Source organism: Oncorhynchus gorbuscha, linkage group LG11, assembly GCF_021184085.1.
Source record: "Oncorhynchus gorbuscha isolate QuinsamMale2020 ecotype Even-year linkage group LG11, OgorEven_v1.0, whole genome shotgun sequence".
Classification (NCBI taxonomy): domain Eukaryota; kingdom Metazoa; phylum Chordata; class Actinopteri; order Salmoniformes; family Salmonidae; genus Oncorhynchus; species Oncorhynchus gorbuscha.
In genome coordinates this window covers 73,678,057-73,698,586 of record NC_060183.1, presented here as the reverse complement: position 1 = coordinate 73,698,586, position 20,530 = coordinate 73,678,057, and the positions used below count along the sequence as shown (strand labels likewise).

At 46.0% G+C, this 20,530-nt stretch overlaps 1 protein-coding gene across 1 annotated transcript in view; it reads left to right on the top strand.

Annotated features, from left to right (window-relative positions):
- The first annotated feature begins 282 nt into the window (after positions 1-282).
- Positions 283-20,530, top strand: part of LOC124047724 (vegetative cell wall protein gp1-like) — a 134,250-nt gene continuing 114,002 nt past the window's right edge. Inside the window, exons 1-2 of the mRNA XM_046368028.1 lie at positions 283-402; positions 546-824. Coding sequence (XP_046223984.1) covers positions 283-402; positions 546-824 — 399 coding nt within the window. The remainder of the gene's footprint in view (positions 403-545; positions 825-20,530) is intronic.

Genomic DNA, 20,530 nt, shown 5'->3' with positions numbered 1-20,530 from the left:
ACTGCCCTGCCCTCAGTCCTCCCTGCCCTCCGTCCTCACTGGCCACTCCTGCCCTGCCCTCAGTCCTCCCTGCCCTCCGTCCTCACTGGCCACTACTGCCCTGCCCTCAGTCCTCACTGGCCACTACTGCCCTCTCCCTCAGTCCTACCTGCCTCTCTATCTTCCCCTCTCCTATTTTAATTGGTTTACTCCATTCCCATTGTTAATTTTTGATTTGTTTAAGGGTTAACTGTCAGTGGTCTCGCTTGGTAAAACGTTGTTCTTTTTATTCACACAAAATGGATGTCGGCCTCCGCCCTACCTGACCTCAGTCCTCCCTTGCCTCTAGTGCCCTGCCCTCAGTCCTACCTGCCCTCCGTCCTCACTGGCCACTCCTGCCCTGCCCTCAGTCCTCCCTTACCAGTACTGCCCTGCCCTCAGTCCTCCCTGCCCTCCGTCCTCACTGGCCACTACTGCCCTGCCCTCAGTCCTCCCTGCCCTCCGTCCTCACTGGCCACTACTGCCCTGCCCTCAGTCCTCCCTTGCCTCTAGTGCCCTGCCCTCAGTCCTCCCTGCCCTCCGTCCTACCTGCCCTCCGTCCTCACTGGCCACGACTGCCCTGCCCTCAGTCCTCCCTTGCCTCTGGTACCCTGCCCTCAGTCCTACCTGCCCTCAGTCCTCCCTTGCCTCTAGTGCCCTGCCCTCTGTCCTACCTGCCCTCCGTCCTCACTGGCCACTACTGCCCTGCCCTCAGTCCTCCCTTGCCTCTAGTGCCCTGCCCTCCGTCCTACCTGCCCTCCATCCTCACTGGCCACTCCTGCCCTGCCCTCAGTCCTCCCTTGCCAGTACTGCCCTGCCCTCAGTCCTCACTGCTCTTCGTCCTCACTGGCCACTACTGGCCTGCCCTCAGTCCTCACTGCTCTTCGTCCTCACTGGCCACTACTGGCCTGCCCTCAGTCCTCCCTGCTCTTCGTCCTCACTGGCCACTACTGCCCTGCCCTCAGTCCTCCCTGCCCTCCGTCCTCACTGGCCACTCTTGCCCTGCCCTCAGTCCTCCCTGCCCTCCGTCCTCACTGGCCACTACTGCCCTGCCCTCAGTCCTCACTGGCCACTACTGCCCTCTCCCTCAGTCCTACCTGCCTCTCTATCTTCCCCTCTCCTATTTTAATTGGTTTACTCCATTCCCATTGTTCGTTTTTGATTTGTTTAAGGGTTAACTGTCAGTGGTCTCGCTTGGTAAAACGTTGTTCTTTTTATTCACACAAAATGGATGTCGGCCTCCGCCCTACCTGACCTCAGTCCTGCCTCTAGTGCCCTGCCCTCCGTCCTACCTGCCCTCCGTCCTCACTGGCCACTACTGCCCTGCCCTCAGTCCTCCCTTGCCTCTGGTGCCCTGCCCTCAGTCCTACCTGACCTCAGTCCTCCCTTGCCTCTAGTGCCCTGCCCTCCGTCCTACCTGCCCTCCGTCCTCACTGGCCACTACTGCCCTGCCCTCAGTCCTCCCTTGCCTCTAGTGCCCTGCCCTCTGTCCTACCTGCCCTCAGTCCTCCCTTGCCTCTAGTGCCCTGCCCTCTGTCCTACCTGCCCTCAGTCCTCCCTGCCCTTCGTCCTCACTGGCCACTACTGCCCTGCCCTCAGTCCTCCTGCCCTCCGTCCTCACTGGCCACTACTGCCCCTGCCCTGCCCAGTCCTGCCCTGCCCTCAGTCCTCCCTGCCCTCCGTCCTCACTGGCCACTACTGCCCTGCCCTCAGTCCTCCCTGCCCTCCGTCCTCACTGGTCGTCCTCACTGGCCACTACTGCCCTGCCCTCAGTCCTCCCTGCCCTTCGTCCTCACTGGCCACTACTGCCCTGCCCTCAGTCCTCCCTGCCCTTCGTCCTCACTGGCCACTACTGCCCTGCCCTCAGTCCTCCCTGCTCTTCGTCCTCACTGGCCACTACTGCCCTGCCCTCAGTCCTCCCTGCTCTTCGTCCTCACTGGCCACTACTGCCCTGCCCTCAGTCCTCCCTGCCCTTCGTCCTCACTGGCCACTACTGGCCTGCCCTCAGTCCTCCCTGCTCTTCGTCCTCACTGGCCACTACTGCCCTGCCCTCAGTCCTCACTGCTCTTCGTCCTCACTGGCCACTACTGGCCTGCCCTCAGTCCTCACTGCTCTTCGTCCTCACTGGCCACTACTGGCCTGCCCTCAGTCCTCCCTGCTCTTCGTCCTCACTGGCCACTACTGCCCTGCCCTCAGTCCTCCCTGCCCTCCGTCCTCACTGGCCACTCCTGCCCTGCCCTCAGTCCTCCCTGCCCTCCGTCCTCACTGGCCACTACTGCCCTGCCCTCAGTCCTCACTGGCCACTACTGCCCTCTCCCTCAGTCCTACCTGCCTCTCTATCTTCCCCTCTCCTATTTTAATTGGTTTACTCCATTCCCATTGTTCGTTTTTGATTTGTTTAAGGGTTAACTGTCAGTGGTCTCGCTTGGTAAAACGTTGTTCTTTTTATTCACACAAAATGGATGTCGGAGGCACCTGTCTCGTTCCTGCATCACGGCCCTGTCTGTGTGATGGAAGGTGATGCCCAGATCTGCTTGCTTTGCTCAAAATCTGCATGTCGCTAAAGGCTCATGAATAAGTAATCCCAATACGGCATCTCATGTAAATCCATGCAAATGAAGGCTCTAGGCCATATTGTTTTAGTGGCAAACTGGGGCTGGTTGAGAAGAGTGTGTGTGTGTGTGTGGGGGGGGGTATATTTACAATGTGGTTGCCTTGGTATGCATGTGTATAGCATAAGTGTATCCGTGCATGCGTGTACAGTATGTGTTTACAGGTGGGTGGGTATATATTTACAAAAGCGCCTGTACATAGCAGCAGGATGTAGGGGTACTGATAAATCTGATGAGAAAATAAAATAATATAAAAGTGCACTGGACCTTTACTACTCTACTACTCTACTACTCTACTACTCTACTACTCTACGACTCTACTACTTTACTACTCTACTACTCTACTACTCTACTACTCTACTACTCTACGACTCTACTACTTTACTACTCTACGACTCTACTACTTTACTATTCTACTACCCTACTACTCTACTACTCTACTACTCTACTACTTTAATATTCTACGACTCTACTACTTTACTACTCTACTATTCTACTACTCTACTACTCTACTACTCTACTACCCTACTACTCTACTACTCGACTACTCTACTACTTTACTACTCTACTACTCTACTACTCTACTACTCTACTACCCTACTACTCTACTACCCTACTACTCTACTACTTTACTACTCTACTACTTTACTACTCTACTACTCTACTACCCTACTACTCTACTACTTTACTACTCTACTACTGTACTACTCTACTACTCTACTACCCCTACTACTCTACTACTCTACTACTTACTTTACTACTCTACTACTACTCTACTACTACTACTCTACTACTACTACTACTCTACTACTCTACTACTTCTACTACTCTACTACTACTACTCTACTACAACTTTACTACTCTACTACTCTACTACCCTACTACCCTACTACTCTACTACTCTACTACCCTACTACCTACTACTACTACTCTACTACTCTACTACTCTACTACTTTAATATTCTACTACCTACTACCTACTACTCTACTATTCTACTACTACTACTACTCTACTACTCTACTACTCTACTACCCTACTACTCTACTACTTTACTACTACTACTGTACTACTCTACTACTCTACTACCCTACTACTCTACTACTCTACGACTCTACTACTTTACTACTCTACTACTCTACTACTACTACTTTACTACTCTACTACTACTACTACCTACTACTACTACTCTACTACTCTACTACTTTACTACTCTACTACCCTACTACTTTACTCTACTACTCTACTACTCTACTACCCTACTACTCTACTACTCTACTACTCTACTACTTTACTACTCTACTACTCTACTACTTACTACTACTCTACTACTTCTACTACTCTACTACTCTACTACTCTACTACTCTACTACTCTACTACTCTACTACTCTACTACCCTACTACTCTACTACTCTACTCTTTACTACTCTACTACTTTACTACTCTACTACTCTACTACTACTCTACTACTTTACTACTCTACTACTGTACTACTCTACTACTCTACTACTACTACTACTCTACTACTCTACTACTCTACTACTCTACTTTACTACTCTACTACTCTACTACTCTACTACTCTACTACTCTACTACCCTACTACCCTACTACTCTACTACTTTACTACTCTACTACTCTACTACCCTACTACCTACTACTACTCACTACTCTACTACTCTACTACTCTACTACCCTACTACTCTACTACTTTACTACTCTACTACTCTACTACCCTACTACCCTACTACTCTACTACTTTACTACTCTACTACTCTACTACCCTACTACTCTACTACTCTACTACCCTACTACTCTACTACTTTACTACTCTACTACTCTACTACTCTACTACTCTACTACTTTACTACTCTACTACTACTACTCAACTACCCTACTACTCTACTACTTTACTACTCTACTTTACTACTCTACTACTCTACTACTACTACCCTACTACTCTACTACTACTACTCTACTACTCTACTACTCTACTACTCTACTATCTACCTACTACTCTACTACTTTACTACTCTACTACTCTACTACTCTACTACTCTACTAATCTACTACCCTACTACTCTACTACTTTACTACTCTACTACTACTACTTTACTACTCTACTACTCTACTACTTTACTACTCTACTACTTACTACTACCCTACTACTCTACTACTCTACTACTCTACTACTTTACTACCCTACTACTCTACTACTTACTACTTACTACTTTACTACTCTACTACTACTACTCTACTACTCTACTACCCTTTACTACTCTACTACTTTACTACTCTACTACCCTACTACCCTACTACCCTACTACTCCACTACTTTACTACTCTACTACTCTACTACCCTACTACCCTACTACTCTACTACCCTACTACCCTACTACTTTACTACTCTACTACTTTACTACTATACTACTCTACTACTTTACTACTACTAATCTACTACTCTACTACTCTACTACTTTACTACTCTACTACTTTACTACTCTACTACTCTACTACTCTACTACTTTACTACTCTACTACTTTACTACTCTACTACTCTACTACTTTACTACTCTACTCTACTACTCTACTACTTTACTACTCTACTACTTTACTACTCTACGACTCTTCTACCTTACTACTCTACGATTCTTCTACCTTACTATTCTACTACTTTACTACTTTACTACTTGACTGCCTTACTACTCTACTAATCTACTACTTTACTACTTGACTTCTGTACTCTTTTACTGCTTTACTATGCTACTATTTTACTACCTTACTACTCTTCTATTTTACTACTTTACTTCTTGACTACTCTACTACTCTACTACTCTATTACATTACTACTCCACTACTTTACTACTTTACTACTCTACTACTCTATTACATTACTACTCTACTACTTTACTACTTTACTACTCCACTACTTTACTACTCTACTACTTTACTACTCCACTACTTTACTACTCTACTACTTTACTACTCCACTACTTTACTACTCTATTACTTTACTACTCCACTACTTGACTACTCTACTACTCTACTACTTGACTACTCTACTACTCTACTACTTTACTACTCCACTACTAGACTACTCTACTACTTTACTACTCCACTACTTGACTACTCTACTACTCTACTACTTTACTACTCTACTACTCGACTACCCTACTACTCTACTACTCTACTACTCTACTACTTTACTACTCTACGACTCTACAACTTTACTACTCTACTACTCTACTACCCTACTACCCTACTACTCTACTACTTTACTACTCTACTACTCTACTACCCTACTACCCTACTACCCTACTACTCCACTACTTTACTACTCTACTACTCTACTACCCTACTACCCTACTACTCTACTACCCTACTACCCTACTACTTTACTACTCTACTACTTTACTACTATACTACTCTACTACTTTACTACTCTACTAATCTACTACTCTACTACTCTACTACTTTACTACTCTACTACTTTACTACTCTACTACTCTACTACTCTACTACTTTACTACTCTACTACTTTACTACTCTACTACTCTACTACTTTACTACTCTACTCTACTACTCTACTACTTTACTACTCTACTACTTTACTACTCTACGACTCTTCTACCTTACTACTCTACGATTCTTCTACCTTACTATTCTACTACTTTACTACTTTACTACTTGACTGCCTTACTACTCTACTAATCTACTACTTTACTACTTGACTTCTGTACTCTTTTACTGCTTTACTATGCTACTACTTTACTACCTTACTACTCTTCTATTTTACTACTTTACTTCTTGACTACTCTACTACTCTACTACTCTATTACATTACTACTCCACTACTTTACTACTTTACTACTCTACTACTCTATTACATTACTACTCTACTACTTTACTACTTTACTACTCCACTACTTTACTACTCTACTACTTTACTACTCCACTACTTTACTACTCTACTACTTTACTACTCCACTACTTTACTACTCTATTACTTTACTACTCCACTACTTGACTACTCTACTACTCTACTACTTGACTACTCTACTACTCTACTACTTTACTACTCCACTACTAGACTACTCTACTACTTTACTACTCCACTACTTGACTACTCTACTACTCTACTACTTTACTACTCCACTACTCCACTACTTGACTACTCTACTACTCTACTACTTTACTACTCCACTACTAGACTACTCTACTACTCTACTACTTTACTACTCCACTACTAGACTACTCTACTACTCTACTACTTTACTACTCCACTACTTGACTACTCTACTACTCTACTACTTTACTACTCCACTACTAGACTACTCTACTACTAGACTACTCTACTACTCTACTACTTTAATACTTTACTAATCAATAATGTGCGGAGCACAATAGCCACCAGCAGCGGGGAGAAACATTCAGTGTTGGGGAATGAGGGTGTTTATTGGTTGGTTTGTGGTTGTGAAGAGGTTACTCTCAGAATCTCCATCTCATTCGATATGGCGTTCTTAACTTTTCCAATGGTTATTTAAAAATGAGCACTGACCTCAGTCTGACTTACCCATAATGCACCAGGGGTTGTGTGTAACTGGGAGTATGCAAATAAACAGCATTTGTGTAAATGAGACTGTAATGCACATAATAATAGTTGTGTTGTAGATACTAGATAAACATAACCGTTGCATTCCAAAAAAAATACCTTCAAATGTTTTTGAAGGTATTCGTTGGCGTTTACTGCAGCCCCACTTTCTTATAAGATCAACACATGAGCCTTGGTGCACGAGTGAGTGCACTACGACAAACACACTCCCTACAGAATCAGTGCACTACGACAAACACACTCCCTACAGAATCAGTGCACTACGACAAACACACTCCCTACAGAATCAGTGCACTACGACAAACACACTCCCTACAGAATCAGTGCACTACGACAAACACACTCCCTACAGAATCAGTGCACTACGACAAACACACTCCCTACAGAATCAGTGCACTACGACAAACACACTCCCTACAGAATCAGTGCACTACGACAAACACACTCCCTACAGAATCAGTGCACTACGACAAACACACTCCCTACAGAATCAGTGCACTACGACAAACACACTCCCTACAGAATCAGTGCACTACGACAAACACACTCCCTACAGAATCAGTGCACTACGACAAACACACTCCCTACAGAATCAGTGCACTACGACAAACACACTCCCTACAGAATCAGTGCACTACGACAAACACACTCCCTACAGAATCAGTGCACTACGACAAACACACTCCCTACAGAATCAGTGCACTACGACAAACACACTCCCTACAGAATCAGTGCACTACGACAAACACACTCCCTACAGAATCAGTGCACTACGACAAACACACTACAGAATCAGTGCACTACGACAAACAATACAGAATCAGTGCACTACGACAAACACACTCCCTACAGAATCAGTGCACTACGACAAACACACTCCCTACAGAATCAGTGCACTACGACAAACACACTCCCTACAGAATCAGTGCACTACGACAAACACACTCCCTACAGAATCAGTGCACTACGACAAACACACTCCCTACAGAATCAGTGCACTACGACAAACACACTCCCTACAGAATCAGTGCACTACGACAAACACACTCCCTACAGAATCAGTGCACTACGACAAACACACTCCCTACAGAATCAGTGCACTACGACAAACACACTCCCTACAGAATCAGTGCACTACGACAAACACACTCCCTACAGAATCAGTGCACTACGACAAACACACTCCCTACAGAATCAGTGCACTACGACAACCACACTCCCTACAGAATCAGTGCACTACGACAAACACACTCCCTACAGAATCAGTGCACTACGACAACCACACTCCCTACAGAATCAGTGCACTACGACAAACACACTCCCTACAGAATCAGTGCACTACGACAAACACACTCCCTACAGAATCAGTGCACTACGACAAACACACTCCCTACAGAATCAGTGCACTACAGAATCAGTGCACTACGACAAACACACTCCCTACAGAATCAGTGCACTACGACAAACACACTCCCTACAGAATCAGTGCACTACGACAAACACACTCCCTACAGAATCAGTGCACTACGACAAACACACTCCCTACAGAATCAGTGCACTACGACAAACACACTCCCTACAGAATCAGTGCACTACGACAAACACACTCCCTACAGAATCAGTGCACTACGACAAACACACTCCCTACAGAATCAGTGCACTACGACAAACACACTCCCTACAGAATCAGTGCACTATGACAAACACACTCCCTACAGAATCAGTGCACTATGACAAACACACCCCCTACAGAATCAGTGCACTATGACAAACACACTCCCTACAGAATCAGTGCACTATGACAAACACACCCCCTACAGAATCAGTGCACTATGACAAACACACTCCCTACAGAATCAGTGCACTACGACAAACACACTCCCTACAGAATCAGTGCACTACGACAAACACACCCCCTACAGAATCAGTGCACTATGACAAACACACCCCCTACAGAATCAGTGCACTATGACAAACACACCCCCTACAGAATCAGTGCACTATGACAAACACACTCCCTACAGAATCAGTGCACTACGACAAACACACCCCCTACAGAATCAGTGCACTATGACAAACACACCCCCTACAGAATCAGTGCACTACGACAAACACACTCCCTACAGAATCAGTGCACTACGACAAACACACTCCCTACAGAATCAGTGCACTACGACAAACACACTCCCTACAGAATCAGTGCACTACGACAAACACAGTCCCTACAGAATCAGTGCACTACGACAAACACACTCCCTACAGAATCAGTGCACAGAATCACGACAAACACAGTCCCTACAGAATCAGTGCACTACGACAAACACACTCCCTACAGAATCAGTGCACTACGACAAACACACCCCTACAGAATCAGTGCACTACGACAAACACACTCCCTACAGAATCAGTGCACTACGACAAACACACTCCCTACAGAATCAGTGCACTACGACAAACACACTCCCTACAGAATCAGTGCACTACGACAAACACACTCCCTACAGAATCAGTGCCCTACGACAAACACACTAACTACAGAATCAGTGCACTACGACAAACACACTGCCTACAGAATCAGTGCACTACGACAAACACACTCCCTACAGAATCAGTGCACTACGACAAACACACTCCCCCTACAGAATCAGTGCACTACGACAAACACACTCCCTACAGAATCAGTGCACTACGACAAACACACTCCCTACAGAATCAGTGCACTACGACAAACACACTCCCTACAGAATCAGTGCACTGACAAACACACTCCCTACAGAATCACAACGACAAACACTCCCTACAGAATCAGTGCACTACGACAAACACACTCCCTACAGAATCAGTGCACTACGACAAACACACTCCCTACAGAATCAGTGCACTACGACAAACACACTCCCTACAGAATCAGTGCACTACGACAAACACACTCCCTACAGAATCAGTGCACTACGACAAACACACTCCCTACAGAATCAGTGCACTACGACAAACACACACAGAATCAGTGCACTACGACCCACACTCCTACAGAATCAGTGCACTACGACAAACACACTCCCTACAGAATCAGTGCACTACGACAAACACACTCCCTACAGAATCAGTGCACTACGACAAACACACTCCCTACAGAATCAGTGCACTACGACAAACACACTCCCTACAGAATCAGTGCACTACGACAAACACACTCCCTACAGAATCAGTGCACTACGACAAACACACTCCCTACAGAATCAGTGCACTACGACAAACACACTCCCTACAGAATCAGTGCACTACGACAAACACACTCCCTACAGAATCAGTGCACTACGACAAACACACTCCCTACAGAATCAGTGCACTACGACAAACACACTCCCTACAGAATCAGTGCACTACGACAAACACACTCCCTACAGAATCAGTGCACTACGACAAACACACTCCCTACAGAATCAGTGCACTATGACAAACACACTGACAAACCCTACAGAATCAGTGCACTATGACAAACACACTCCCTACAGAATCAGTGCACTATGACAAACACACACCCCTACAGAATCAGTGCACTATGACAAACACACTCCCTACAGAATCAGTGTGCACAGAATCAGTGCACTATGACAAACACACTCCCTACAGAATCAGTGCACTATGACAAACACACTCCCTACAGAATCAGTGCACTATGACAAACACACCCCTACAGAATCAGTGCACTATGACAAACACACCCCTACAGAATCAGTGCACTATGACAAAAACACACTATGACAAACACACCCCCTACAGAATCAGTGCACTATGACAAACACACTCCCTACAGAATCAGTGCACTACGACAAACACACTCCCTACAGAATCAGTGCACTACGACAAACACACTCCCTACAGAATCAGTGCACTACGACAAACACACTCCCTACAGAATCAGTGCACTACGACAAACACACTCCCTACAGAATCAGTGCACTACGACAAACACACTCCCTACAGAATCAGTGCACTACGACAAACACACTCCCTACAGAATCAGTGCACTACGACAAACACACTCCCTACAGAATCAGTGCACTACGACAAACACACTCCCTACAGAATCAGTGCACTACGACAAACACACTCCCTACAGAATCAGTGCACTACGACAAACACACTCCCTACAGAATCAGTGCACTACGACAAACACACTACGACAAACACCTACAGAATCAGTGCACTACGACAAACACACTCCCTACAGAATCAGTGCACTACGACAAACACACTCCCTACAGAATCAGTGCACTACGACAAACACACTCCCTACAGAATCAGTGCACTACGACAAACACACTCCCTACAGAATCAGTGCACTACGACAAACACACTCCCTACAGAATCAGTGCACTACGACAAACACACTCCCTACAGAATCAGTGCACTACGACAAACACACTCCCTACAGAATCAGTGCACTACGACAAACACACTCCCTACAGAATCAGTGCACTACGACAAACACACTCCCTACAGAATCAGTGCACTACGACAAACACACTCCCTACAGAATCAGTGCACTACGACAAACACACTCCCTACAGAATCAGTGCACTACGACAAACACACTCCCTACAGAATCAGTGCACTACGACAAACACACTCCCTACAGAATCAGTGCACTACGACAAACACACTCCCTACAGAATCAGTGCACTACGACAAACACACTCCCTACAGAATCAGTGCACTACGACAAACACACTCCCTACAGAATCAGTGCACTACGACAAACACACTCCCTACAGAATCAGTGCACTATGACAAACACACCCCCTACAGAATCAGTGCACTATGACAAACACACTCCCTACAGAATCAGTGCACTATGACAAACACACTCCCTACAGAATCAGTGACAAACACACTACAGACAAACACACTCCCTACAGAATCAGTGCACTATGACAAACACACTCCCTACAGAATCAGTGCACTATGACAAACACACCCCCTACAGAATCAGTGCACTATGACAAACACACTCCCTACAGAATCAGTGCACTACGACAAACACACTCCCTACAGAATCAGTGCACTACGACAAACACACCCCTACAGAATCAGTGCACTATGACAAACACACCCCTACAGAATCAGTGCACTATGACAAACACACTCCCTACAGAATCAGTGCACTATGACAAACACACTCCCTACAGAATCAGTGCACTACGACAAACACACTCCCTACAGAATCAGTGCACTATGACAAACACACTCCCTACAGAATCAGTGCACTACGACAAACACACTCCCTACAGAATCAGTGCACTACGACAAACAGAATCACTACGACAAACACCCTACAGAATCAGTGCACTACGACAAACACAGTCCCTACAGAATCAGTGCACTACGACAAACACACTCCCTACAGAATCAGTGACAAACACACTACAGAATCAAACAAACACACCCCCTACAGAATCAGTGCACTACGACAAACACACTCCCTACAGAATCAGTGCACTACGACAAACACACTCCCTACAGAATCAGTGCACTACGACAAACACACTCCCTACAGAATCAGTGCACTACGACAAACACACTCCCTACAGAATCAGTGCACTACGACAAACACACTCCCTACAGAATCAGTGCACTACGACAAACACACTCCCTACAGAATCAGTGCACTACGACAAACACACTCCCTACAGAATCAGTGCACTACGACAAACACACTCCCTACAGAATCAGTGCACTATGACAAACACACTCCCTACAGAATCAGTGCACTATGACAAACACACTCCCTACAGAATCAGTGCACTACGACAAACACACTCCCTACAGAATCAGTGACAAACACACTCCCTACAGAATCAAACACACTCCCTACAGAATCAGTGCACTACGACAAACACACTCCCTACAGAATCAGTGCACTACGACAAACACACTCCCTACAGAATCAGTGCACTACGACAAACACACTCCCTACAGAATCAGTGCACTACGACAAACACACTCCCTACAGAATCAGTGCACTACGACAAACACACTCCCTACAGAATCAGTGCACTACGACAAACACACTCCCTACAGAATCAGTGCACTACGACAAACACACTCCCTACAGAATCAGTGCCCTACGACAAACACACTAACTACAGAATCAGTGCACTACGACAAACACACTGCCTACAGAATCAGTGCACTACGACAACCACACTCCCTACAGAATCAGTGCACTACGACAAACACACTCCCTACAGAATCAGTGCACTACGACAAACACACTCCCTACAGAATCAGTGCACTACGACAAACACACTCCCTACAGAATCAGTGCACTACGACAAACACACTCCCTACAGAATCAGTGCACTACGACAAACACACTCCCTACAGAATCAGTGCACTACGACAAACACACTCCCTACAGAATCAGTGCACTACGACAACCACACTCCCTACAGAATCAGTGCACCACGACAAACACACTCCCTACAGAATCAGTGCACCACGACAAACACACTCCCTACAGAATCAGTGCACTATGACAAACACACTAACTACAGAATCAGTGCACCACGACAAACACACTCCCTACAGAATCAGTGCACTACGACAAACACACTCCCTACAGAATCAGTGCACTATGACAAACACACTCCCTACAGAATCAGTGCACTACGACAAACACACTAACTACAGAATCAGTGCACTACGACAAACACACTAACTACAGAATCAGTGCACCACGACAAACACACTCCCTACAGAATCAGTGCACCACGACAAACACACTCCCTACAGAATCAGTGTGACAAACACACTCCCTACAGAATCAGTGCACTACGACAAACACACTCCCTACAGAATCAGTGCACTACGACAAACACACTCCCTACAGAATCAGTGCACTACGACAAACACACTCCCTACAGAATCAGTGCACTACGACAAACACACTCCCTACAGAATCAGTGCACTATGACAAACACACTCCCTACAGAATCAGTGCACTATGACAAACACACTCCCTACAGAATCAGTGCACTACGACAAACCCACTCCCTACAGAATCAGTGCACTATGACAAACACAATCCCTACAGAATCAATGCACTACGACAAACACACTCCCTACAGAATCAGTGCACTACGACAAACACACTCCCTACAGAATCAGTGCACTATGACAAACACAATCCCTACAGAATCAATGCACAACGACAAACACACTCCCTACAGAATCAGTGCACTACGACAAACACACTCCCTACAGAATCAGTGCACTACGACAAACACACTCCCTACAGAATCAGTGCACTATGACAAACACACTCCCTACAGAATCAGTGCACTACGACAAACACACTCCCTACAGAATCAGTGCACTACGACAAACACACTCCCTACAGAATCAGTGCACTACGACAAACACACTCCCTACAGAATCAGTGCACTACGACAAACACACTCCCTACAGAATCAGTGCACTACGACAAACACACTCCCTACAGAATCAGTGCACTACGACAAACACACTCCCTACAGAATCAGTGCACTACGACAAACACACTCCCTACAGAATCAGTGCCCTACGACAAACACACTAACTACAGAATCAGTGCACTACGACAAACACACTGCCTACAGAATCAGTGCACTACGACAACCACACTCCCTACAGAATCAGTGCACTACGACAAACACACTCCCTACAGAATCAGTGCACTACGACAAACACACTCCCTACAGAATCAGTGCAACGACAAACACACTCCCTACAGAATCAGTGCACTATGACAAACACACTCCCTACAGAATCAGTGCACTACGACAAACACACTCCCTACAGAATCAGTGCACTACGACAAACACACTCCCTACAGAATCAGTGCACTACGACAACCACACTCCCTACAGAATCAGTGCACCACGACAAACACACTCCCTACAGAATCAGTGCACCACGACAAACACACTCCCTACAGAATCAGTGCACTATGACAAACACACTAACTACAGAATCAGTGCACCACGACAAACACACTCCCTACAGAATCAGTGCACTACGACAAACACACTCCCTACAGAATCAGTGCACTATGACAAACACACTCCCTACAGAATCAGTGCACTACGACAAACACACTAACTACAGAATCAGTGCACTACGACAAACACACTAACTACAGAATCAGTGCACCACGACAAACACACTCCCTACAGAATCAGTGCACCACGACAAACACACTCCCTACAGAATCAGTGCACTACGACAAACACACTCCCTACAGAATCAGTGCACTACGACAAACACACTCCCTACAGAATCAGTGCACTACGACAAACACACTCCCTACAGAATCAGTGCACTACGACAAACACACTCCCTACAGAATCAGTGCACTACGACAAACACACTCCCTACAGAATCAGTGCACTATGACAAACACACTCCCTACAGAAATCACTATGCACTCCCTACAGAATCAGTGCACTAACAAACACTCCCTACAGAATCAGTGCACTACGACAAACACACTCCCTACAGAATCAGCACTACGACAAACACACTCCCTACAGAATCAGTGCAACGACAAACACTCCCTACAGAATCAGTGCACTACGACAAACACACTCCCTACAGAATCAGTGCACTACGACAAACACACTCCCTACAGAATCAGTGCACTACGACAAACACACTCCCTACAGAATCAGTGCACTACAGAACGACAAACACACTCCCTACAGAATCAGTGCACTACGACAAACACACTCCCTACAGAATCAGTGCACTACGACAAACACACTCCCTACAGAATCAGTGCACTACGACAAACACACTCCCCAGAATCAGTACAGACAAACAATCAGAATCAGTGCACTACGACAAACACACTCCCTACAGAATCAGTGCACTACGACAAACACACTCCCTACAGAATCAGTGCCCTACGACAAACACACTAACTACAGAATCAGTGCACTACGACAAACACACTGCCTACAGAATCAGTGCACTACGACAACCACACTCCCTACAGAATCAGTGCACTACGACAAACACACTCCCTACAGAATCAGTGCACTACGACAAACACACTCCCTACAGAATCAGTGCACTACGACAAACACACTCCCTACAGAATCAGTGCACTATGACAAACACACTCCCTACAGAATCAGTGCACTACGACAAACACACTCCCTACAGAATCAGTGCACTACGACAAACACACTCCCTACAGAATCAGTGCACTACGACAACCACACTCCCTACAGAATCAGTGCACCACGACAAACACACTCCCTACAGAATCAGTGCACCACGACAAACACACTCCCTACAGAATCAGTGCACTATGACAAACACACTAACTACAGAATCAGTGCACCACGACAAACACACTCCCTACAGAATCAGTGCACTACGACAAACACACTCCCTACAGAATCAGTGCACTATGACAAACACACTCCCTACAGAATCAGTGCACTACGACAAACCCACTCCCTACAGAATCAGTGCACTACGACAAACACACTCCCTACAGAATCAGTGCACTACGACAAACACACTCCCTACAGAATCAGTGCACTATGACAAACACAATCCCTACAGAATCAATGCACTACGACAAACACACTCCCTACAGAATCAGTGCACTACGACAAACACACTCCCTACAGAATCAGTGCACTACGACAAACACACTCCCTACAGAATCAGACAAACACACTCCCTACAGAATCAGTGCACTGACAAACACACTCCCTACAGAATCAGTGCACTACGACAAACACACTCCCTACAGAATCAGTGCACTACGACAAACACACTCCCTACAGAATCAGTGCACTACGACAAACACACTCCCTACAGAATCAGTGCACTACGACAAACACACTCCCTACAGAATCAGTGCACTACGACAAACACATGACAAACACCTCCCTACAGAATCAGTGCACTACGACAAACACACTCCCTACAGAATCAGTGCAGTGCCCTACGACAAACACACTAACTACAGAATCAGTGCACTACGACAAACACACTGCCTACAGAATCAGTGCACTACGACAACCACACTCCCTACAGAATCAGTGCACTACGACAAACACACTCCCTACAGAATCAGTGCACTACGACAAACACACTCCCTACAGAATCAGTGCACTACGACAAACACACTCCCTACAGAATCAGTGCACTATGACAAACACACTCCCTACAGAATCAGTGCACTACGACAAACACACTCCCTACAGAATCAGTGCACTACGACAAACACACTCCCTACAGAATCAGTGCACTACGACAACCACACTCCCTACAGAATCAGTGCACCACGACAAACACACTCCCTACAGAATCAGTGCACCACGACAAACACACTCCCTACAGAATCAGTGCACTATGACAAACACACTAACTACAGAATCAGTGCACCACGACAAACACACTCCCTACAGAATCAGTGCACTACGACAAACACACTCCCTACAGAATCAGTGCACTATGACAAACACACTCCCTACAGAATCAGTGCACTACGACAAACACACTAACTACAGAATCAGTGCACTACGACAAACACACTAACTACAGAATCAGTGCACCACGACAAACACACTCCCTACAGAATCAGTGCACCACGACAAACACACTCCCTACAGAATCAGTGCACTACGACAAACACACTCCCTACAGAATCAGTGCACTACGACAAACACACTCCCTACAGAATCAGTGCACTACGACAAACACACTCCCTACAGAATCAGTGCACTACGACAAACACACTCCCTACAGAATCAGTGCACTACGACAAACACACTCCCTACAGAATCAGTGCACTATGACAAACACACTCCCTACAGAATCAGTGCACTATGACAAACACACTCCCTACAGAATCAGTGCACTACGACAAACCCACTCCCTACAGAATCAGTGCACTATGACAAACACAATCCCTACAGAATCAATGCACTACGACAAACACACTCCCTACAGAATCAGTGCACTACGACAAACACACTCCCTACAGAATCAGTGCACTATGACAAACACAATCCCTACAGAATCAATGCACTACGACAAACACACTCCCTACAGAATCAGTGCACTACGACAAACACACTCCCTACAGAATCAGTGCACTACGACAAACACACTCCCTACAGAATCAGTGCACTATGACAAACACACTCCCTACAGAATCAGTGCACTACGACAAACACACTCCCTACAGAATCAGTGCACTACGACAAACACACTCCCTACAGAATCAGTGCACTACGACAAACACACTCCCTACAGAATCAGTGCACTACGACAAACACACTCCCTACAGAATCAGTGCACTACGACAAACACACTCCCTACAGAATCAGTGCACTACGACAAACACACTCCCTACAGAATCAGTGCACTACGACAAACACACTCCCTACAGAATCAGTGCCCACGACAAACACACTAACTACAGAATCAGTGCACTACGACAAACACACTGCCTACAGAATCAGTGCACTACGACAACCACACTCCCTACAGAATCAGTGCACTACGACAAACACACTCCCTACAGAATCAGTGCACTACGACAAACACACTCCCTACAGAATCAGTGCACTACGACAAACACACTCCCTACAGAATCAGTGCACTATGACAAACACACTCCCTACAGAATCAGTGCACTACGACAAACACACTCCCTACAGAATCAGTGCACTACGACAAACACACTCCCTACAGAATCAGTGCACTACGACAACCACACTCCCTACAGAATCAGTGCACCACGACAAACACACTCCCTACAGAATCAGTGCACCACGACAAACACACTCCCTACAGAATCAGTGCACTATGACAAACACACTAACTACAGAATCAGTGCACCACGACAAACACACTCCCTACAGAATCAGTGCACTACGACAAACACACTCCCTACAGAATCAGTGCACTATGACAAACACACTCCCTACAGAATCAGTGCACTACGACAAACACACTAACTACAGAATCAGTGCACTACGACAAACACACTAACTACAGAATCAGTGCACCACGACAAACACACTCCCTACAGAATCAGTGCACCACGACAAACACACTCCCTACAGAATCAGTGCACTACGACAAACACACTCCCTACAGAATCAGTGCACTACGACAAACACACTCCCTACAGAATCAGTGCACTACGACAAACACACTCCCTACAGAATCAGTGCACTACGACAAAAACACTCCCTACAGAATCAGTGCACTACGACAAACACACTCCCTACAGAATCAGTGCACTATGACAAACACACTCCCTACAGAATCAGTGCACTATGACAAACACACTCCCTACAGAATCAGTGCACTACGACAAACCCACTCCCTACAGAATCAGTGCACTACGACAAACACACTCCCTACAGAATCAGTGCACTACGACAAACACACTCCCTACAGAATCAGTGCACTATGACAAACACAATCCCTACAGAATCAATGCACTACGACAAACACACTCCCTACAGAATCAGTGCACTACGACAAACACACTCCCTACAGAATCAGTGCACTACGACAAACACACTCCCTACAGAATCAGTGCACTATGACAAACACACTCCCTACAGAATCAGTGCACTACGACAAACACACTCCCTACAGAATCAGTGCACTACGACAAACACACTCCCTACAGAATCAGTGCACTACGACAAACACACTCCCTACAGAATCAGTGCACTACGACAAACACACTCCCTACAGAATCAGTGCACTACGACAAACACACTCCCTACAGAATCAGTGCACTACGACAAACACACTCCCTACAGAATCAGTGCACTACGACAAACACACTCCCTACAGAATCAGTGCCCTACGACAAACACACTAACTACAGAATCAGTGCACTACGACAAACACACTGCCTACAGAATCAGTGCACTACGACAACCACACTCCCTACAGAATCAGTGCACTACGACAAACACACTCCCTACAGAATCAGTGCACTACGACAAACACACTGCCTACAGAATCAGTGCACTACGACAAACACACTCCCTACAGAATCAGTGCACTATGACAAACACACTCCCTACAGAATCAGTGCACTACGACAAACACACTCCCTACAGAATCAGTGCACTACGACAAACACACTCCCTACAGAATCAGTGCACTACGACAACCACACTCCCTACAGAATCAGTGCACCACGACAAACACACTCCCTACAGAATCAGTGCACCACGACAAACACACTCCCTAC